General features: G+C 33.8%; 2 protein-coding genes across 4 annotated transcripts in view; one reads left to right on the plus strand and one right to left on the minus strand.

The window, feature by feature from the left end:
* Positions 1-21195, minus strand: part of LOC108732399 — a 175877-nt gene that overhangs the window by 20251 nt on the left and 134431 nt on the right. Inside the window, exon 1 of one of the 2 annotated variants that reach the window (XM_018463175.2) lies at positions 743-766. The exons of the other annotated variant lie outside the window; for it this stretch is intronic. The gene's annotated coding sequence lies outside the window, so the exon portion shown is untranslated. Of the gene's footprint in view, positions 1-742; positions 767-21195 lie in introns of those variants that run through there. 2 annotated transcript variants of the gene reach the window in all.
* Positions 478-4109, plus strand: LOC108732396 (guanine deaminase). 2 transcript variants are annotated; one of them, XM_018463169.2, is made up of 9 exons: positions 478-774; positions 875-992; positions 1230-1484; positions 1902-2120; positions 2184-2291; positions 2523-2627; positions 2700-2865; positions 2933-3079; positions 3842-4109. In XM_018463169.2, the coding sequence occupies exons 2-9, from the start codon at positions 885-887 to the stop codon at positions 4021-4023; spliced, it is 1290 nt and encodes a 429-aa protein (XP_018318671.1). In that variant the 5' UTR covers positions 478-774; positions 875-884; the 3' UTR covers positions 4024-4109. The 2 variants fall into 2 exon arrangements, with proteins under 2 accessions (XP_018318671.1, XP_018318672.1); XM_018463170.2 differs by having other exon boundaries at positions 478-707.

The raw sequence follows: 21195 nt of genomic DNA on the forward strand, positions 1-21195 counted from the left end.
ATAATGATTTCTTGTTTATCAGATGGCACATCTGATCGTATTAAATTTCACGGTAATCAGTTAATCTTGTTTTTAAGCATATTACAGGGTTTTTCACAATCGACGTAACATTTTTCCTTTAATATTTGTATGGCTCGTCCTTGACACACGTGACCGTGACGAATGTTGGTCGTCGTGTTTTAATGCGATATACAGAAAATGCATGAAATTGCCCGTTTATTTTATGCTGATAAAGGTGCAAACCTGTTGATTAACAACGATCAGGTTTATTTACATTAACAGTAGATGCTGCAATTTTCGACTTAAATATCGAAAAAAACAATCTTTATGTCGATTACGTGACTAGGTGACAAAACGGTTGTTTTTTATGACAACTGTTATTAAAAAAATAAACAAAATATTTTAAACGAAAACTCACGGAAATTTTCAATTTGAAATATAATTAGAAATTCTCTAAAACTTGTGGAGGCTTATGAACAGTCCGAATCATGACTTTGTTAGATTTGGTTGATATCATTTTAGGCAACCAAACGTTGCGCGCGGCGATGCTTTTTCATAATTTAATAAAGATTATTATATTACGTATTTCTGCTAGATAAGAAAATAGTCGAGGACATTAAACTACAAAGAACAAACATAGATCAGTAGTTCATTTAGTTTACCTAATAACAATAACTAGGCGTTAAGAAACAACCTTTTCCGAAGACGTAAGAATTAAATACTATTTTTAATTATACTATACCTCGCTATAGACCAGTAAAATCACACACAAACGTACGTATGTATAAGAAAAAATTGCAAAAGTTGCAAATTGATCTAGATTTTATAACTACTAACAAACGGCTCGGCGATTTATTATAATAAAATTTTGTAGATTCTACATAATGGTGCAGCGAACGAAGGTCTTTGTTGGAAACATTGTTCATTGTAATAAGCCATTTACTGTGCAAACGTTAGAGAAAGGTTTTGTCGTTGTTAATGAAAAAGGAAAGGTAAGTGTAAATCGTGTGGAATAAGTGCGCATGTGCTGAAGTTAACTAAAACTGCGTTGTCGGTGTTGCCAATTCTAATATACTTAATGCTGCAATGTAAGATATCCTTTTTTGAATAATTTTTCCCGAATTTTTCTCTCATCATAATTAATTTTAAAGAACGATTTTCTAAAATGATTAATAAACAGATAATAATTGGAAATTCATTAATTTCCTTTTTTTTTATTTCATTGCTAGATAATTGCTGTAGACAACTTAAGCGCCTTGGACAGTTGCAAGGATAAACTAGGATCTTTTGAAGAAATTCTTTTGAATGACAATCAGCTTCTTATGCCTGGATTTGTGGATACTCATTTTCATGCACCCCAATACCCTAACGCCGGTTTAGGGTACGATAAACCCCTTTTGGACTGGCTACAAACTTACACATACCCTTTAGAGAAAAAATATAGCGATACAGAGTTTGCTAAAACCGTATATGACGCTGTGGTGGTAAGAAACACGTCCCTAAATTAATTCATTTGAAAACCACAAGGATGTTTAATCATTTATATGCATAATAATGTTTGCATGTTTCTTAAACTCTCAGTTGACTGCGGAAAAACAGTCGAAAGTCGCACTTTCCATTCAAAAATTATAGAAAACCGGCAAGTTGGAACTAAACAATTGCAAATAAGTGGACGGGTTTATATATATATATATATATATTCGGGTGTACAGTTGGTTTCGTATATGTACATTTTATACATTTTTAATGCTTGACGTTTAAAGTATAGATTGTAGAATTATTTAAAATGTCGTCAATTTTAAAACGTAAATCCTGTGCATCATCAATGCCCACTAGTCAAATTCGATAGGGACACGGTTAATATTATGATATAATAAAGTGGTTTTGTTTATGTATTATAGAAGCGAACTCTTGCAGCAGGTTCAACAACAGTCAGTTATTTTGCTACACTTCATTTAGACAGCAGTTTATTATTGGCGGAGGCAGCTATCAAATTTGGCCAAAGAGCTTTCATAGGAAAGGTCAATATGACAGAATTGGCTCCGCCGGATTATGTCGAAAGTCCAGAAGATACGATTTCGAATACCTTAGAATTCATTCATAAACTCGTTGCTAAAAAGGTACCTTCAAAACTACATTGATTTAAAAACGACCAAATTTGTTCACAAGCTATCTCTTTGCAGTGCCACCTAGTGCAGCCTATTGTTACCCCAAGATTTGCCTTAAGTCTTGACCTGAACGATCTGAACAAGTTGGGACAAATTGCCAACAAATTTGACTTAAATATACAAGTAAGTTTAAGTTCCGCTTTTTGAATATTTTTTGATAAAAAAAATGTTTTGGAGTATACTGGAAGCAACATTTAATTAAATGATTGTTTCAGTACATTTTTTATTACCACCTAAGAGCCATAAACTTTAAAAGGCAATTCTAAAGTTAATTAAGTTTAACGGTTCTCTTAGTATTCCTATTGATAATTGTCTAAACATTTTTCCAATAATTACTTGTTACGGTTATTTTAGAGTCACATTTCGGAAAACAAAGCTGAAGTAGAAATGGTTCGTGACAAATTCGATGACTTACTATACGCCGAAGTTTATGATAAGACTTCGTTGCTGACAAATAAGGTACCTATTCAAATTAAACCAGTAAACCACATTAAAAAAAAAAACTCACTATTCATTTGACCATTTTAAAAGACTGTTTTAGCACACGCAATTTATTTGACCGATTCGGAAATAGAATTGCTTGCGGAAAGGAGCACCTCTGTATCTCATTGTCCTGACTCAAACACCTGTTTAAAGTCGGGACTATGCGATGTTAAGAAACTCTTAAAAGCTGGAGTTAATGTCGGTTTAGGAACAGGTACATACTATACTACGGCCATTGTAATTTAGATATTAGGCTAATGGGGATATTTTTTCGTATTCAGACATTTCTGGTGGATATTCAACGTCAATAATGAACGCGATGCGTTCAGCAGTTGCGGTATCAACTCATGTGTCTTTTGAGAGGGAAGACTATGATCCTTTAAATGTATATGACGTGTTTTATTTAGCAACAATGGGGGGAGCAAAAGGTAATCATTGCTGCAGTAAAATTTTTATATATAATAGTTTAGACGTTCAAAATTCGCATAGTCCGCAATAAAATTGTCGCATTTACTTTCTTCTTTTATCTTATTAACTAGAGTAGAACGATTGCTGACAGAACGACTGTTTTTACTCACGAAAATATCTTAAATATAGAAAGGAGATGTCAGATAGGAATTGCAGCGGACACTAATAAAAGAAAAGGAATCACATTGCACCAATTGATGTGTGACAGAAAGAGATGCAGACAAACAGTATTTGTGCATGTTTCCAGCATCGGACTGTTTCTACTCACAACAATATCTTAAACATAGAAAAGAGATGTCAGATAGGAATTGCAGCGGACACTAATAAAGAAAAAGGAATAACATTGTACCAATTGATGTGTAACAGAAAGAGATGTGCAGACAAACAGTGTTTGTGCATGTTGCAAGCATCGGACTTTGAAGAAATTTCAACATTCTCAAGAATTTAAGAAAGCAAAGATATTTGTTGAAAGATATAATTCCAACCAAGCAAATATAACGCCTATTCGGATCTTTTGCGTACCTAAGCAACCTCTAACCGCCATACCGCTTACTGTTATATGTTATCTCTTTTCATTTTGTGCGTATTATTCATGAAGCATTTTCTAACTTAACAAGGACGTGTTCAAAACGTAGGAAATTACTCTCACTGATAATTTATTGGGGACTATGCCAATTTTGATCGTATCTACTATATCTAAAGATACTCAATTGCTCTTTCAGCGCTTGCGTTGAACCACAAAATTGGAAACTTCGAAATAGGCAAAGAATTTGATGCGATTGTAGGGGAAGTGCAGGAATGCTTTCATCCCCATACGGCTTTGGAATTACTTCAAAAATTTATTTACACCGGAGACGATAGAAACGTATTACAAGTATATGTTTGCGGAAAGCGTGTTAAATAATATTAAAAACGCAATGTACTTACTTGGTAATTACATAAGACATTATTTTAAGTTTGTACTTTTTTTAAATAAATAATACACACGAGTCTTTGCTTTAGAAGTCTTCAACGTCAACGTCAACATGTTTTGAAAGTCGTCACAGGACTCGATTAAAATTCGAAATCCGAAAATAAATTTAACTTTTCATTATTTCTAATAACTATTTACAATTTGTTGTAAAAAAACGATAGTAATCAACTCCATCCTCATTATAAATAAATTAATGCTTGCAGCAAATTTAGTAGAAATATACATTGATGATAACGATTCCAGTTTGTTATTAAAAAATTAATATTTTAATTAATAACAAAATAAAATTTGTTTTTTTAAACTCGTTGCTACGAATAGCGGCCTCTGTCAGACAGAATATAAAAGCTTCGAATTCATTAAAGCGCGTTTTGAAAGTTTGCTGTAAACCGTAGAGCTTTCGTAGCATTACTTTTTTAGAAATGTTTCAAGATGGCAGATCCAACAACAAAAACAAAAAAAAATATCAAAAATCAGGTAGCGACGTAAATGATAAATTTTCCACTAAACGAGTGGTGCACTACTGCAATTAATGATCAAGCAAAGTTTTAGTTTGCTTATGCAAAAAATCGTTTAGGTAGTGTAATTGTCCAATATTGATTGTTTATTTAAGTTTCTTGTTGCTTCCGCTTATCACACTTTCCTGGTCTAGTATATTTTCCACTGTCTTGCTTCTAACTTCCACTTGTTATTGACTTTTCCTGTTTTTCCACATTTTTTTGGTATGTGCATTGTTTTCTGTTTTTCAATATTCATTTGCCCTTGCTTCATTGCCTATTCTAAATTTTGCAGTAAATTCTTTCTCCTATTGATGTAATTTTCTCTCAAATTTTTCAATTGCAATTCTGTTCATTCGAGGGTGTGATTTCTTTATATCTGTAGTCTCTAGCATATTTAAAGCTTTTCTAATTGCATCTCCTTATGCTTATATTTGATAACTTCTTCTAATTCATTTTTCAAGGATCATCCCTTGTCTTTCAAGAATTATTTTCCGTTTTTCTTCAATTGTTATTTTGCTGTATTTAAACTCCAAAAGTAAGATGTAGTTTGACGTATTTTAATTTAAAAGTTCAGCGTTAATTTTACATACTTTTGGGCAAGTGCTGCCTTTTGCAACCCTTTTCTATGTACTTCAGGGACGTAGCCATCCTTTTTGCCACGTGAACCAACCAAGTGCGGCCCATAACGTTACCTACGTTTTACGTATATATATGATTATTAGAAAATTGTTTTTTTTTTTCGTCTTCCATAGTACCCTTATTAATTAACAAATATAAGTAATTAGTAAATGTCAGTCCAGCTGCATCGTCTATATTTTTAAACTAACCTTTTTCTAGTTCAGGTAGACATCTATTAGTAGGCATATTTCCAATGTTTTCTGGTTTATTAATTTACAGAAATGTATTATTAAGACTTTGGGCGACGTTAACGAATAGGTAGGTGTGGATTACGTTTCGGGCATGAACAAGTTATTCCGTTTGTTAGTTTTTCGGCCTACATGTCAGTGGATATGTTGCATGTCACTAGAAATTTAATGATGCACAGTGTATTATTTTGTATGAAGGCGCGTCAGTTTTGAGGTGTCGAGAATACAAACACGAATAAATCTTAAATATCGTCATGCATCACGAACAAACGCTTTCTTTTATTTTAGTCCGACTTCTCGACAGATGACTAATGTGAACATTACCAATATGTACCAACAGAAATATGTCAAACACTGTTTGTTAGCGAAGTCTACTACACATTTTTTATTTTCGGTATTCGCTTTAGTTAAATTTAGAATGCGTAAAATGAGTTACTTTTTCAGACTACCGAAAGAAAAATCGCTTTATTTTAATTCATCACGGATTATAAATAAGGAATTATGAATTCTTTCAGTGAAAATGAACTTTCCATTAAACCAAAAAATCAGATAATTTAAAATTAAAATTCATGCATTTACTGCTTCTAAAATTCAGACAGGTATGGTTATATATAAAAAAAATATAAAAATTTTGATACGAATTATAGTGAAATTAAATGGAAAAATTAAAGGTCAAAAATTATGCAAACATTCTTTTTGTTTTAAAAATTTTTATGATTCACAAATAAACAAAATTCTCGTCCATGTTATCAAATGTGTATTCGGGGAGATGTAACCTGCTGCATCTCCAGGTGATCAGTGGAGAATCAAGTGAAGAATTGAAGCGTTTTTAGAATTTACATTTTCCGATGTTATTTAGGATTAAACGAAGATGCGTGTTCTCAAATGTCTATTATTTTATTTTTTTGTGTTTCATTCCCACCAGCCAGTAATGCTGGTGGGCGGGCAGTCCCTCCGGACTATGCCGGAAGGTAGGGCGGAAGGCCCTCTTCAGCCTGCTTTCAGGAATCGTGGGAATGGGTGGGTGGTGGTTCGGGTGAGAAAGATGAGACGGACGAAATGAAGACAGAAGAGAGTGAAAGATTATCTGTGGAATATTACTGCCTCAGCATTCGCCTAAGTGATCCAAGGAAACCACAGAAAAACTTGGACCAAGGCAGACGGACCCGGAATCGAACCGGCGTCCTCCCGAATGCTAAGCAATGGTCTAGACCTCTAGGCCATGCCGCTCGGTCTCAAATGTCTGTTGGATGAGATGAAATTTGCTGAATCCCTAATAGTTGATCCGTAAAGAACCAAGTAAGAATTGATGGGTGCTTCCACGATCAACATTTGCCTGAACCAAGCCACGTCACAAAAGGAAAATATAATAACATCATTTGTACCCGCTGGTTCTCACCGATCAACTGAGAATTTAGCAAATTTCATATAGAATGCCATTTAAAAACATTTTCGGTAACTTCGATCTAAGTTAACTACAAACAAATATGTGATAAGGATAATTTATACAATTATATACTTATATATACACTTTACAATAATATATGTAGTACTATTTTCTGCACCCTGTAGTTGCTGTACGTCACTGGAACTTTAATTTTCTTACGGGCGTCGTAATCAAGGCGTATAAAACACGAAGGTACCGGCAAGTTTTATGAAATGATTACGCTGAATCAGGATTATTACAAGTATAAAAGTGCAATTGTAAAACAATAAAACGAATAACTAACACAACAACTTTGCACGGACACCGCATTAACCTTTTCAGTTTTTTATTTGTATTTTTTGAACCGAAAGGAATAACTATACGTAGGTATGTACGTACATAAGTAAGAGAGGTTCGGGTTAATTTTTCAACTTTGGTGCAATTACGGCCAAACGAAACGAGTTTAAAATTAATGGATTTTATGAAGAATTAACACCTTCATTTCCTTTCACGTTTCTAATTAGCGTGCGTCGGAAATCCAGCGTTACAACGTTACAAGCACCTACTCCTGATGGCCAGCGTTAATTTTAAAGAACACTTCTTGTGGCTTACCCGGAGCCATGCACGTTTGGCTAATGGTAATTGCTGCGTTTTAACGACTTATACGGCTCTTACACACACACACACACAACATCAAACACTTCCCACATCGTTATCTAAAACGAATGGAAATTAATTTCTGGCACCATTTTTTGCATACCCTTGATGACTTGACTTGTTTATTATACCTAGAAGAATATTATATCTATTTAAAATCGCACTTCTATCACTAGACACCATGTAACCTTAACCTGTAAGGCCGAAGGATACAAAGTTAACAATCACACATAATATATAATATGTTAAAAGATAAAGAGATAAATATGTACATTTGTAATGAAAATCGATGCAACTATTTCCTCATCATCATCATAAGGTTATCAGTCCTAAGACTGGTTGGACACACACCTCCACTTTTCCCTATCCTAATCTTCGCATTTCCCCAAAACTATTAGAACAATCCACATCCTTAACTATTTGTGAACAGTAATCTAATGTAGGCCTACCTCTACCCCTCCTAACTCCCGTTTCTGCCTCTAATACGTCTCTGAATAGACCTTCATGCCTGAGAAGGTGTCCTACTAACCTATCTACTAGCTATCTCCTATATTAATTAAATTAATTAATGCGCCTAGGTCTAAAGTAGGCCGATGAGGGTTTTCAGTATCCCGACTGTTTTAGAATTTTGAGACGCGTGCTGGTGGAGTCCCTAAGTGACTAGCCCACTACCCCTTGTGGGGCCCATGAGTTGAATATTTTTTCATCTCAAAATACACCCAAAAACGGCCCCGATCACCTCATCTATCTTACATTCGAAGCTAAAGTTTTGTTTGGCTAGCCAAATTTTATGAAAAGAAAACTAATAAACTAAATGAGTTATAGATATATGGGACGTAGGGATATAAACCGACGCTTTACGTGGCCGCAGCTGACAATATTGCAGCGTCTTCAGAGATAAGCGACGCGTCGCCGCCGTTTAGATAACTTGCGGGGCAGTTTTCATATCTCGTCCACCAAAGAAATACCTATTTGGAAAAGAACAATATTGGACGAAAGTTTGGCCCAAATGCGGCCATAAAATACACGTGCTTCCACGTCGTTATGGCGGAGAGGTTATCAAATGGGGGAAATTGTGTGTTAATATTCGAACCAAAAACGAAATTACGTTTACGGTTTCTCTTTTTTTTTCACCGACAACATGTGCTCTGTTTTCACCATAAAATATAGAAAATTAAAAAAGATAAGCATTAGTCTAATGCATAACACTAAAGGCTAAATTAATTTAACATATCTACGGGAAAATAAATGGTTAACATCAATAAATATAATTGGAACAACAACTCGATTGCGAAAAGAAATTTTCGGAAAAAACTTATTGGTGAATGTCTAGATGATGGCGGGGTGGGTGGGATCAAAAGAGGAGGACTCCCCCACCACTGTACCATAAAAAGTTCGTGGCGGTCTCACCCCCATAAAAAATTGATTATTTTGACAATTTTCATACACTATAATTCAAGCAAAATTCAATAAAAAAATCTTTTCAAGCGAGTGGAGGTGGGGGATCGTAAGAGGGTGGTCACTTGAACAAAACCCGATAACCTAACCTACCCTATTGATAAAGACATTTAAATAATGTTTTATAGTGCAACTTTCTCAATATTTTTCATTAGTTTTACCTTTGAATATTGTTTAAGAATGACTATATAAATATTTACATGCCTAGAAATGTATAAAAATTGGCATATTTATTAACTTTGAACCCCCATAACTTTTTATGGGGGTGAGACCGCCACAAACTTTTTATGGTACAGTGGTGGAGGAGACCTCTTCTTTCGATCCCCCCCACCCCACCCCCTTCTAGACCTTTACCAACTTATTCATGTAAACAGTATTATTATTCTGCTGATGTATTAGTTGTTTAATATTCAGTACCCCCGTCATTACAATGTAAAATATCTAAGCGCTATACTAATAAATAAAAAATAATTCAGTATCTCCCTTTTACCTTATGCGCTGTTTGAGATAAAAATTGTAAAGAAAATAACACAGCTCCAAGAGCACGGTTGTTGGCTAAAAAACGAGCGAAACAAAATTTTAATTGCAAATTTTAAACGAAGTAGCAAGTAGCCAGCAGCTACTTGGTACGTACCGACTTCCTTTTTCTTACCTCGCAATATATCATTTTATATGAATATTTATCGCAATAAAATAACGTTGTCAGTTTAAAGAAGGACGATGATTGCATGGACAGTTTTGACTTTATGATGAAAGATATTTTCGAGATTATAATTTATTGTCAGGTAATTTAGAAAACGTTTCAGCTGCAATCTATCTTTTCATGTAATTTTGCGAAAAATAACAAATTAAAACATACCAGTTTCTTCCACATCTTATTATGGTAATAGCAAACAACTGCAATATGTTTATGATTTTACTAAACAATAATTATTAGGAAGATCGAAAACATAATAGAATTTTATAAAAGCTGTCAATTAATTTCAACATACACGACGTTTCCAAACAATTTTCCTCCAAATGCAATAATAATTTGTTTCAATTTCACTCCCCTATAGAGCTTATAGCGAGAAAAACACTGCACGGTAAAATTCACAATACCCTACATATTTTCGTCAAATGCTTCTAGTTTTAGTTTTACTTAAATATTTACTCATCAGATTGGAGATTGATAACGTTTGTTTACCTGATTTGCTTCATAAACGGTTACAGATTAAACGGATGAATTCAAAGTCAAATAACTCATTGGCTTCTAAGCATATTTCACAATAAATGATATTAAAGGCCATAGGACGATAGGTACAGTGAATATATTGGTACTAATGAGATACGTTAATCCTGAAAATTTTAGACCTGTATCTATTTTAGGTTTTGATTAAATCCAAAAAGCGAAAAGCCAGAAATTATTTTATTCACAAAAACGGCTCAACCGATTTGAATGAAATTTATACCCGTTATGGAGACATTTAAGGGTTTTACTCGAAAAAAAAAATAACACTATTTAATAAAGGCAATATTATTACCGTTATTGAGGAAGTCGATTAGTTACACAAAGGCAAAAAAAAATGGAAATTGATTCTGATTGAATCAATATAATCATGAATTTTATTCTTGTTTTAAAATATAAAAGGATATTTTAAATAAGATTATTAACATTTAAATATAGTTTGTAATTTATTTTTGAATATTATAATTTCAAAAAAAAATTTTACATTATTTGTTGGTTTCGATATTTAATGTTATTTGCACTTATAAATTAATCAAATAACCTGCTTTTCTGTTTTTTGAAAGGTATAAACATTGAAATAAATCGATTTTTATATGGAAAAATGATTGTTCCTCAATATGGTGGCATACCTTTCTGATCGATTTAACGATTTGATAAGTTATTCTACATTGGAAAAGACAAAAAAAATTAATTTCAAAATTGTTCTAGAATTTTATCATAAAGAAATAAAATTATTTCGGAAAGAATCGCCTGTTTTTAATGATTATTATAAAGATTATGATCTGAGTAGGTATAGCGCTTATATACCTTTATATCGTGTATAAATTTCATTCAAATCGGTTAAGTTGTTGTTGACAAAAAAAATATTTTCTGATTTTTCGTTTTTTTTTTTGGGATTTATTCAAAAACTAAAATAGGTAGAGGTCTAAAATTTTCATTAGTACCAATATACCCTCGAAAAATAATCCAGATACACCTCTGGGACCGACTCACTTTGCTTATCGTCCTATGGCCTTAATCAATGCAATCTCCTCTTTGATGTCTAATTGATAAACAATTAACTGAATGTAAGCTATCAGACACCAGCGTCCAATTACTTGAAAAAGTTTCACAATATTCCACCGACCAACGGAAAAAGCATTAAAAAATACATTCGTTTTTTTGTACTTATTAAACTTTGACGAAAACAACTTCTCCTTTTTTTTGCTTTCATTTTCAAATCTCTATCGCTTCATTGTTATGTACACAACGGTACCATCACGTTAGATAAACTCGCGAGGGATGACGGGTCATTATCAAGTAGGCGTAGCCAGAGATGGATTACATCCTCACGAACTTGTTGGTCCTGATTATGTAGCGGAGCTCCTTTCTTGTTCAACGCTTCATCTCTCTTTTATAAAACTGACGTAACTCCAGGCGAAAATAAATGCGTCGTTATTATTTTTGGGGAGAGGTGTTGCTTGCACGTGTTCTCTTTCACATGAAGGGGGACGACATACACACAGTGTATATGGTCCACAGAATTATCCTTCAAAATGTACTTATCTGTTTGCAATATTCGAAGGGATAGGTGACACAAATGAGAAAAGTTTTAGTCGACGCCAGATGGGAGAAACGTTAGGAAATAAACGAATACAACAAATATCCATCCCATTTTTCGCTACAAAACAACTTTATATAATGTACTAGGTTTTACCCGCGGCCTCGCTCGCGTTGATGTCCTAAATAGATGTCTAAGACCATCGACAATCATATAAATCTAACTTTTCTATCCCTTACGAACACAACTTTTTTTAAGGATAAAAGGTACCCTATGTCCTTTTTTGTACATCTGAAAATGCGTGTACAAAACTTCATGATGATCTGTTGAATAATTAAGACCTGAAACAGTAGCAAACAAACAAACTCATGCTTCCTTTTATAATGTTCGGATTAAACATCATAATCTCCCTAACACGTAAATATGAATTTTCTATTAACTAAATTTTGGTAGATGATATTCCTTACAGTTCAGTTTACTTCAGTCCCTGAAGAAGGTAACTTTGTTACCGAAAAGTGCTTCGGACAACTACAGTGTCGTGTTTTGGCGTTGGGGTTTTGAGCTATTCTGTTTGTTCTACAACAACCGCCAAAGTTTTTCCAATCTTCATATTATATAGTATTGTTTCAACATCAATAATAAACACCTCTCATTTCAAGATTTTCACATCACAAGGTCGTCAGTCTTAAGACTAGTTGGACACACACCTCCCTATCCTGAGCTAATCTTCGCATTTCCCTGAAACTAGAAAAACCCACATCCTTAACTACTGGTAAACAGTAATCTAATTTAGGCCTATATCTCCTCTTATCTCCTGTTTCTGTCAGTCTGAGAAGGTGCCCTACCAACCCATCTCGCCTATTTTTTATTGACTTCCATAGAGTGCTCTGTTCTCCTATTCTTTCTAATATCTCTTCATTTCTAACCTTCTCTATCCACGGTATCGTCATCATTCGTCACATTTCGAACACTTAACCTTTTCTTTTCCGCAGCGTCCACCGTCCATGTTTTCCGTACTTTTTCATCCCTTGCATACCAGTATTTTTGTTTTACTTTTATTTATTTTCATACAATACTATTTTGTCAATACCGCATCCATTTAATTTAAAGCCATCTCTAGCTTATAAGGAAAAAGCAAAAACACCAAAGCAGGAAATTTCCCAAAAATTTTTTAGTCTATTTCTTTGATCTCCGTTTTTAACCAACTTGATGTATATTACTGTGTATCATCATGTAATGCACGAAATTGTTATTGTATGCCCTAGGTATAACTGAAAAGTTCTTTAAGGGCTTAAATTTCGAAGATAATAAGCCTGTTTTGCGACATTTTAAACAATAAATATGCCTTAAAATATGGTAGCCCGACCGAAATTTTTACACTTCCTGTTTTCAGCTTTTCGTCATGTCACACGAAATGGTAGAAGTATTAAGCAAACTGTTTGCCGAATATTATCTTGGCCGTCCAGTTGGTCATTAAGTGGGACCAAATTTGGTTTCGAAATTGATGTTTGCAAACAAAGACTCGCGGCGGCGGACGGACGTGGCCGACCTCAAATTATAAATTTTGCCCCTAAGAAGTCCCTGCAAATCATCCTGGAAGTCGTCCGCAATATGGCGTCGTGGTCGGAGTTGGTCTTGATTGGTCCATGGAAACTGTAACAGCTGCACATCGGCCCCATTAATGGAATTCAAAGGAGCACTCTGAAACCAATATTCGGTTAATGCGCTCCACGGAGCGGCGGCCTACCTGGATTTTTCTTCTGGCTAAAACTGACGCGAACACACGATGGAAAACCGCAGTTGCCAGATCGAACGTAAGCGATAATAAACAATAAATTAATTTATAGCGAAGAAAAATGACGTAAATTTGTCGGCAGTCATTTATTTTACAAAATCAAAAGAAATCGANCTATGGAAATACTCTAGTGCATCTTATGTTGGTATCATTTTTAACTAAAATATGTAGGTACGTATTTACGGCTTATAGAAGTTTTTGGTTTAAAAAGGGAAATGTAGAGTATGAATTGTGTAGGTACTTAAGGTAAAGTAAAAGAAAACTGATATTTTCGTACTTTTTAAAACAGTCAACTATTAAAGAATACAGCGGAGTGCGCTCCATTATGTTTCTGTTTCTTCATATGAAAATCATAAGGTCGTCAGTCCTAAGACTGCTTGAACACGCACCTCCACTCCTTCCTATCCTGAGCTAATCTTCGCATTTCCCTAAAACTAGAACATCCCACATCCTTAACTATTTGCGAACAGTAATTTCCCAAATCTGTTCAAAGTAGTGTCACTTTTGCTGTCCGTTCCGGCCACTTCAGCGTTTACAGAAAGAGTATTTTCTCTATTATGAACGCAAAGTGGGGGGACGACAGGAATAAAACTTCATTACAACTAATTAAAAATGAACTTTTAGTTTACTTAAATCTTTGTTTGCCATGTTTAGAGGCTATTAATGTATTTAAGAGCGACAGGAATTTGTTACGGGCTGCTAGGTGTAACAAAAAATATGTTTTTAAAAACAAAAAATTAAATACTTTATTTTTATGCCGAGTACTTTTTTTTTTAACCATTTAGTCGAGAAATACTTTATGTAAGGCCTGAAAAGGTGGTAATCCTAATCACTTCCCTCGATTTCGCAAAACTCATTTTCGTCAAAACCCATGTGACTTTAGGATACCCTGCCGCGCTTTTAAATCAATCAAATTTAAATTGGCTTGAGCGCAAAATTCGGCAATTTTAAAATTAGTCAAGAAGCTTTTCTGGATGTTCAGAAATTCTGTACAATATTCGGCAACATAGCAAGAAATAACCGGCCGTGGCCCTCATGATAAGTGAACGTGGTGATGATGCATGGCCCACCATGAATAAACGGATTTGCTTTGCGGGGGTTTGATATAGTTACGAGATGCCATTATATTTCTACATATATCTTGCGCTGGAAATATTAAGTGAATTTATTCATTAGGACTGTGGCCTCGACTAATAGAACACTGTTACTATGACAACAGTATCAATATCAATAGTATCAGACAAATGTCCTTCCGCATAAACGAATGAATTCAAAATGAGCAAGCAGTTTTATCTCATACGTACGTAAAACAAAAGTGCAAACGTTCGTACACAATGAACATTGGCGCTAAACTTTCATATCAAATTTCTCTAGCATTATCGATGCGGTGTTTTCCTAGGAATTTTACTTTTCCAAAAAGTTCTAAAAAGTAAAATTACACGGACTACGGTCAAAAAGCCCGGAAAGAAAAAAACGCATCGATATACTCTGGCCGTGAAAGCCTAAGAACTTCAGTTCTCTAGCATTGGCTTGAAAAATGTATAAACTAGATCGAAGCAGAAATAATGTTCGGATTAAACATCATAATCTCCCTAACACGTAAATATGAATTTTCTATTAAATATGAATTTTCTATTAACTAAATTTTGGTAGATGATATTCCTTACAGTTCAGTTTACTTCAGTCCCTGAAGAAGGTAACTTTGTTACCGAAAAGTGCTTCGGACAACTACAGTGTCGTGTTTTGGCGTTGGGGTTTTGAGCTATTCTGTTTGTTCNGTGAAAGCCTAAGAACTTCAGTTCTCTAGCATTGGCTTGAAAAATGTATAAACTAGATCGAAGCAGAATTCTGAAAAAATAAATCTTTAAATCTTTGTAAAAAGTTAGGTCAGTACATGTAGTAGTTCATTGTAACCAAATGTAAACTGGTTACGTCCCGTTGGTAGATAGCTCTGCTTCTTGTTAGCTTGGTGTTAATTTAAAAATTGCCCCTTTATTTATTATGCATCGTGAATCTTTTTAATCTAGAGGTTTTCCATGTGTAAAACACATGCAAATTATCATGCATCTTGCTATTATTAAACACTTATGCAAAATGCAAACTATTTTTGTACAAAGTACAAATTACTATCGATTCATTGATTTTTTACGTGCGCTAATAAATGTGGCTACTTATCTTTGCTTATTAATCACGAATAGGAAGCACTCATCGGCATTTATAATTTCTAATTTGTATTTAATGAAGGTGAAGATTATGCTTAAAGATTAAAGAAAGTGCAACTTTACTATGATTAAGAACCAAAAATGTGAGACCGTCGGTGAATATGAGGAGGTCCTATAGAGTTATGACTAATGACACTCTTAGAAATCTGTGTTCAAAATCTGCTACATTATCATTTGATTGGAAGCGTATTTTAATTAATTTGAGAAATTTCCAAATTAATTTTAATAGTGGTTAATCAAATATGAATGTGAAAATTCATTTTCCATTTATACCAACTATCTTCATTAACTTGAGGTACTTTATAGTTGGTATAAATAGAAAATGAATTTTCACATTAACGTTTGATAATTTTATTATACATAAGTATATCAATGAGTGATTTATTTAACTTTGTATCGTAATGCGTTTTTTTTTTAGATACCTTCTATGGGCAAAGACAGGCTCTCGTTTTCGGCCATCGCGTTCACCCTCTCGTCATGCATCTGTGGCTGGAAATATACGCCGCGGGGATGGTTGTAACAAAATGAAGCAAACATGATGAGGAAAAGAACACATAAAACATAACGATGCGATGCGTTTATCGTTATTATTGTGTATTAAGACGGCCCCCCTGAGCAGATGTTTTCGTCAGATGCGGTAACGTGATTGGCGGCGCAACGATTTGTTTAACTGTCACTCGTATTGATGCACTGTGTCTACTATCTTCATACCCAACATCCGCCTTATATACCAATGTATGCGTATAGTTAATCCGACAACTGTATGTATAATGTGGATGGATGTGTTATTATATAAAGCTCCCGGCGACTGAGCTTTGAGCGTAACAATCACAATTCATTACCGGACATGTTATAATGGCTTTGGATGCTTCTGGGGTGCATTGAATAAACTCACACTACAAGGGGTGCGAGTGCGAATCGTTCAGTAATGGCGAAATGTAGTCATTCACATTCGTTTTCGCGAAATTAAATAAAGATACTTAAGAGGTTAAAACTTTTAACAAAAAACAATGAAGTTTAAAAATACTGGATTTTGTAATATAAAAACAATCATAAAAAGGTCATCCAAACGTAAAGTTGGGAAGATATTTTTACTTTTATCATCAGTGAAGCATAAAAATCACACCGCATTCTATCAAAACGACCGATTTGTTTGGTACGGTGCTCTTTTTTTATGGTCTTTCATATAAATTTCGTGAACGCGATTATCCTCCTCTAATCAATTACATGATGGCCTGCCTATACCGTAAAATACGAGTTTTAAAGGTGACTTTGCAAAATAATAGTACGTCATATTCTTTTTTTCGGTTATATCTGATTTCGGCGGTTTTCATTAAAACGAAAGCACTACCGATTGGTTTCATTGACTTTTGCTTTTAATGAAGTAAATAAATAGCATTTCGTCTAGATAGAACTTGACAAACACATCTGATAAGAACGGATCAGAGTTTCTTGGGGTTTATTGTCAATTTATAATTTATCAATTTTGATTTTATTTGATCTCATCTTATTAATTTGGTTTAGGTACTTTAATAAAGATCTTGTCTACCATTTGCAATACTTTAGTTAACAGCAAATATCCGATACATGGCGACATAGGTACTGCAGTAACTTAATAATAATAATACATGTGATAATTAATTCACTTTTCGAACATGCATTTTAATTATGTTAAGATTATTTTACTAGATATGTAATATTTATAAAATAAATTCTTTTATGTCGATATATTGATGAATTAATATGTATGATGTCAGTTTATTAATCAATGAGTTAATTATGAGTTTACCAATTACGATAATTAGTTAATTAATTGCCTGCCTGATGACAGATTACTTAGTGCTATTGTGAAATTAATAACATATATGCAATACAAAATTGAATGAATTATAGCCGCCGACCATGAAAGTGCGTAGCGTATAATTTTTAATGATATACGAACCTCATAAAAATTTGAAAACTAACTTTGGTAAACAGTTGTGGGACTATAAGGAAATACTAATAATATAATTAAATAAATAAATTTCAATATATTTTTCGTAGGAAAATAGCCTTGCTAATAATATTACTTGTAATTTATAAGTAAACGAAATGCGATAAAGGAATATTAAAAAAGGAATTCAGGGTTCGGTTTCAGTAAAGCCATTATTTTGCAATAAATATACATTAGTTTTCTTTTTATCACAGCATCAACATGCCCCTATGTAAATTTAAATTTTAATAGCGTTTAAGGTAGGTATGGCTTATATACATATCCTTGTTCTTTATCAGTTGTATTTTTTTTCAAACACTTTATAAATTGTTACCCCTTTAGTATAAAAAAAAAGTTTCAAACTACATAATTTATGGCTCCTGCTAAAGAACGTTAAAAGCGAAAGTTGTGTTTGACCTAATTTTTTAACAAAATGGTACAAAAGAATGGCCTGTGGAAGAAACAATACAAATTGAACAAAGCCTACGAGAAAGCTCTTGAAAGCACAGTTGCACCATTCCCCAGTTTTAGAAATAAATGGCCCAAGGTATTCGACCTTGGTTTCAAAAATTCGTCCATCACGGTCATTTTTCACAAAGGGACCCATCAAAATAGATAGATGCCATCCAAGATAGACACGTTGGACGATGCTCAGTTGCACCTTTGTATACCTACATAGTTTACCTGTCGCAACAATGTAATGATATATGTTTACACGGGTAACTTTACAATTATTTAACCTTGTTTACCGCAACTGTCAAAGCAAACTAATCCTCTTACAATTCGTCGGTCCACCTTTTGAGAATGTGCCGTCCGTGGCCCCCGATCACTATTGAGTTCTTTTAGCAAACCGTTATTGACAGTTTTCGCCTTTTAATTTTTCAAAAGCGAGGTGAAACTCACCGAACATTTACGGTACAAGGAGTTTGCATGCCACCCAGGGCAGCTGACGCGTCCTTTGACTTTTTGGCTGTGAGCAAAAGGAGCGGCTTGTTTGTCGGTAAATTGCAAATGGTTGTTACCTGTAGCGCCTTTTCTTTAAACGTTGGCATACGCTCTCTTCTTGTCTAATTTATTTGCTTTGGAAAAGATACGTTTTGAAGGAAACCATTCGTTACATCAACCCATAAATTCGGTGTGTACGTATACACTGAAAATGAACGAAACCTTATTGGTTTGTGTGTTGACTTTTTGACTGGGACTGTTGTGGCGGTCTATTGTCGCCAATTTGCGGTCAACATTTTTGTTATGCTTTCTATTTGGTAATCGATTTACCCTAGCAATTACCCGCATTGTAAGGACCGTTCAAGATTTTTATAATACTTATTGGATCCTAATGCATATTTACGAAAAATTAAGACAAATCCAGTACCTACAAGTAGGACATACACCCTACAGACGGTTTTGTATTATCTTAAACAAGTAAGGTAGATACTTTATCAGTAAAATACTGACAATTTACTCTCTTTTGAATATTTAGTTATGTATAACTGGCTACGTAATTCTTCGGAATCTAAGGGGGTAGATTTTAATCAATTGTTTTAGTTTTATTCCTCAGATTTTCATTTTCCGTAAAAATATTTCCTTTTAATACGTTTCAAGTTATTAAAGCTTCTATTCTCGTAAACGACAACACTGGCCTTACGATTCTACGTCTGCCTCACCGTAAAGTAAATGCAGTTCTGTTTTGTGGGCAAAGTCGCAAGAATCAGCTAATTAATATCAAATGAAATTGTGTTCAATATTAATGACTAGTAGGTGCGAGGTATTCATTGGTTAAGTTGTGAAGCTTTCCTTTGTGCTTACTAAGATTGAAATAATTTATATTGACTTATTGGGATCCGTCAAATGGGCATACACCATCTGGTGGCAAAATTTATAACTCGAATGAGGGAAAAATTTACATAGGAACTGTGCACGCAAATTGTAAAATTGTTTATTAAAATAATAAAACACGTTAAAAAAGTAAAAATTTTTTTGATGATGGAGTCGACGAAGTTTACTTCTAAAGTTAAATCAAATAAAAAGTTGATATGTTCAGTGAAAAGCTGCAATAGCACTTCAGACATAGATCTTCACTCTTCACCTACATTAACTACTTTCCAATAAAAACTAACCGTTTTATATATGTAAAAAATATTTTCGGAAAATTAGAGAAAAAAGTAAACTAATAGAAGCTTGGATGAAAGCAGTAGGTATCAAAGAAGTGAATTCCGGAATAAAAATTTGTTCACGTCATTTTAATGCACATGATTATATTTCAGCAAGTATTTACCATCAGCCATAACCTTAATATTTAAAACTAGAATCATACTAAAATTATAAAGTGAGAAATTATTTATTCCTGTGTAATTGATTTAACACAATTCTAATGATACGATATAAGTATTTTGAGGTTAAGAACCTACCTGCTGCAATACAACAAAGTTGCAATAATGTGTTTGCAACGTTCTCTTAAATCGGCTTTGCACGTGCAAGTCATTGATATGATATTGCTTAAATCACCCAGAATCACCTCACCAATTATATAATGTGAATCACTTTTTAAATCCGACGTTTGTAAAAAGTAGACAGTAAACTTGACGTAATTTGAAGGTTAGCTTCCGGATTTGTTATTTCCGAATTTTATAATGTGTTTGGCATTAAAAACACGCTCACCTTTAACGAAATTTCCTTCCAGCCCAATCACAAATTGTGTCAATACTTATCATTTTATCGTAATTTAAAAGTTTGGAAATTGCAAGGTACACTATAGGAACTACGATAAATTTTCCCTAATCGGCGCCATGTTTTTAGACTCCTCCCATTTGACGGATCCCAATAGGTCGAAAATTTTGAAATTTTGACATCATCACAAGCTGCATTAATTTCTTTTCCAATCCCACAGTTAAAATTATTATTCCGACGCAATTTCCCTTATACCAGCAATTTTAAAAAGACTTCGTCGTTAAAACCTTTTAAGTGCAAAAATTTAAAATCTCCGAACATTTTGCAACTATCCTATCTTTATAATTTGTTACTTCTTTCCAATTACTGAAGATCGATGTTTAATAGCTCGTATGCGTATTATGTCATTACAAACGTTGCAATGATGTGTAAGTGAACAGCGAAATAAATATCATTGAACGAATCAGGTGTGGAGGTAAATGCCAGATAATAACTGCAATTGCTACCGTATTTCAATCAACTTGTTATTTGCTGGTTAAGTGCCTGCACACTCTGCTACTATGCATAAGACACTAATCCTACGAACACATACCTATATATAACAAATGCATTCATGCCACTAATCATACCAATTTTGAACTGAAAAGTATCGCCTTTGAATTTTCCTAAATTGCATGTATCAATTTTTCACATATGCGAAACGATTAATAAGTACCTTCTCGTTATTGGAGTCGTTTTGTAAAAAGGTTAATATTTATAACGACGTTTATACTCG

This window comes from Agrilus planipennis, unplaced genomic scaffold (assembly GCF_000699045.2).
Source record: "Agrilus planipennis isolate EAB-ADULT unplaced genomic scaffold, Apla_2.0 scaffold73, whole genome shotgun sequence".
NCBI classification, from domain to species: Eukaryota; Metazoa; Arthropoda; class Insecta; order Coleoptera; family Buprestidae; genus Agrilus; species Agrilus planipennis.

What these genes read in the sequence shown, in the direction of transcription:
- LOC108732396 (XM_018463169.2), top strand. Translation starts at nt 885, where the DNA reads ATGGTGCAGCGAACGAAGGTCTTTGTTGGAAACATTGTTCATTGTAAT. An exon ending in CCGTATATGACGCTGTGGTG is followed by an intron (nt 1,485 to 1,901) that starts GTAAGAAACACG and finishes TATGTATTATAG; the next exon opens with AAGCGAACTCTTGCAGCAGG. An exon ending in CTTCGTTGCTGACAAATAAG is followed by an intron (nt 2,628 to 2,699) that starts GTACCTATTCAA and finishes CCATTTTAAAAG; the next exon opens with ACTGTTTTAGCACACGCAAT.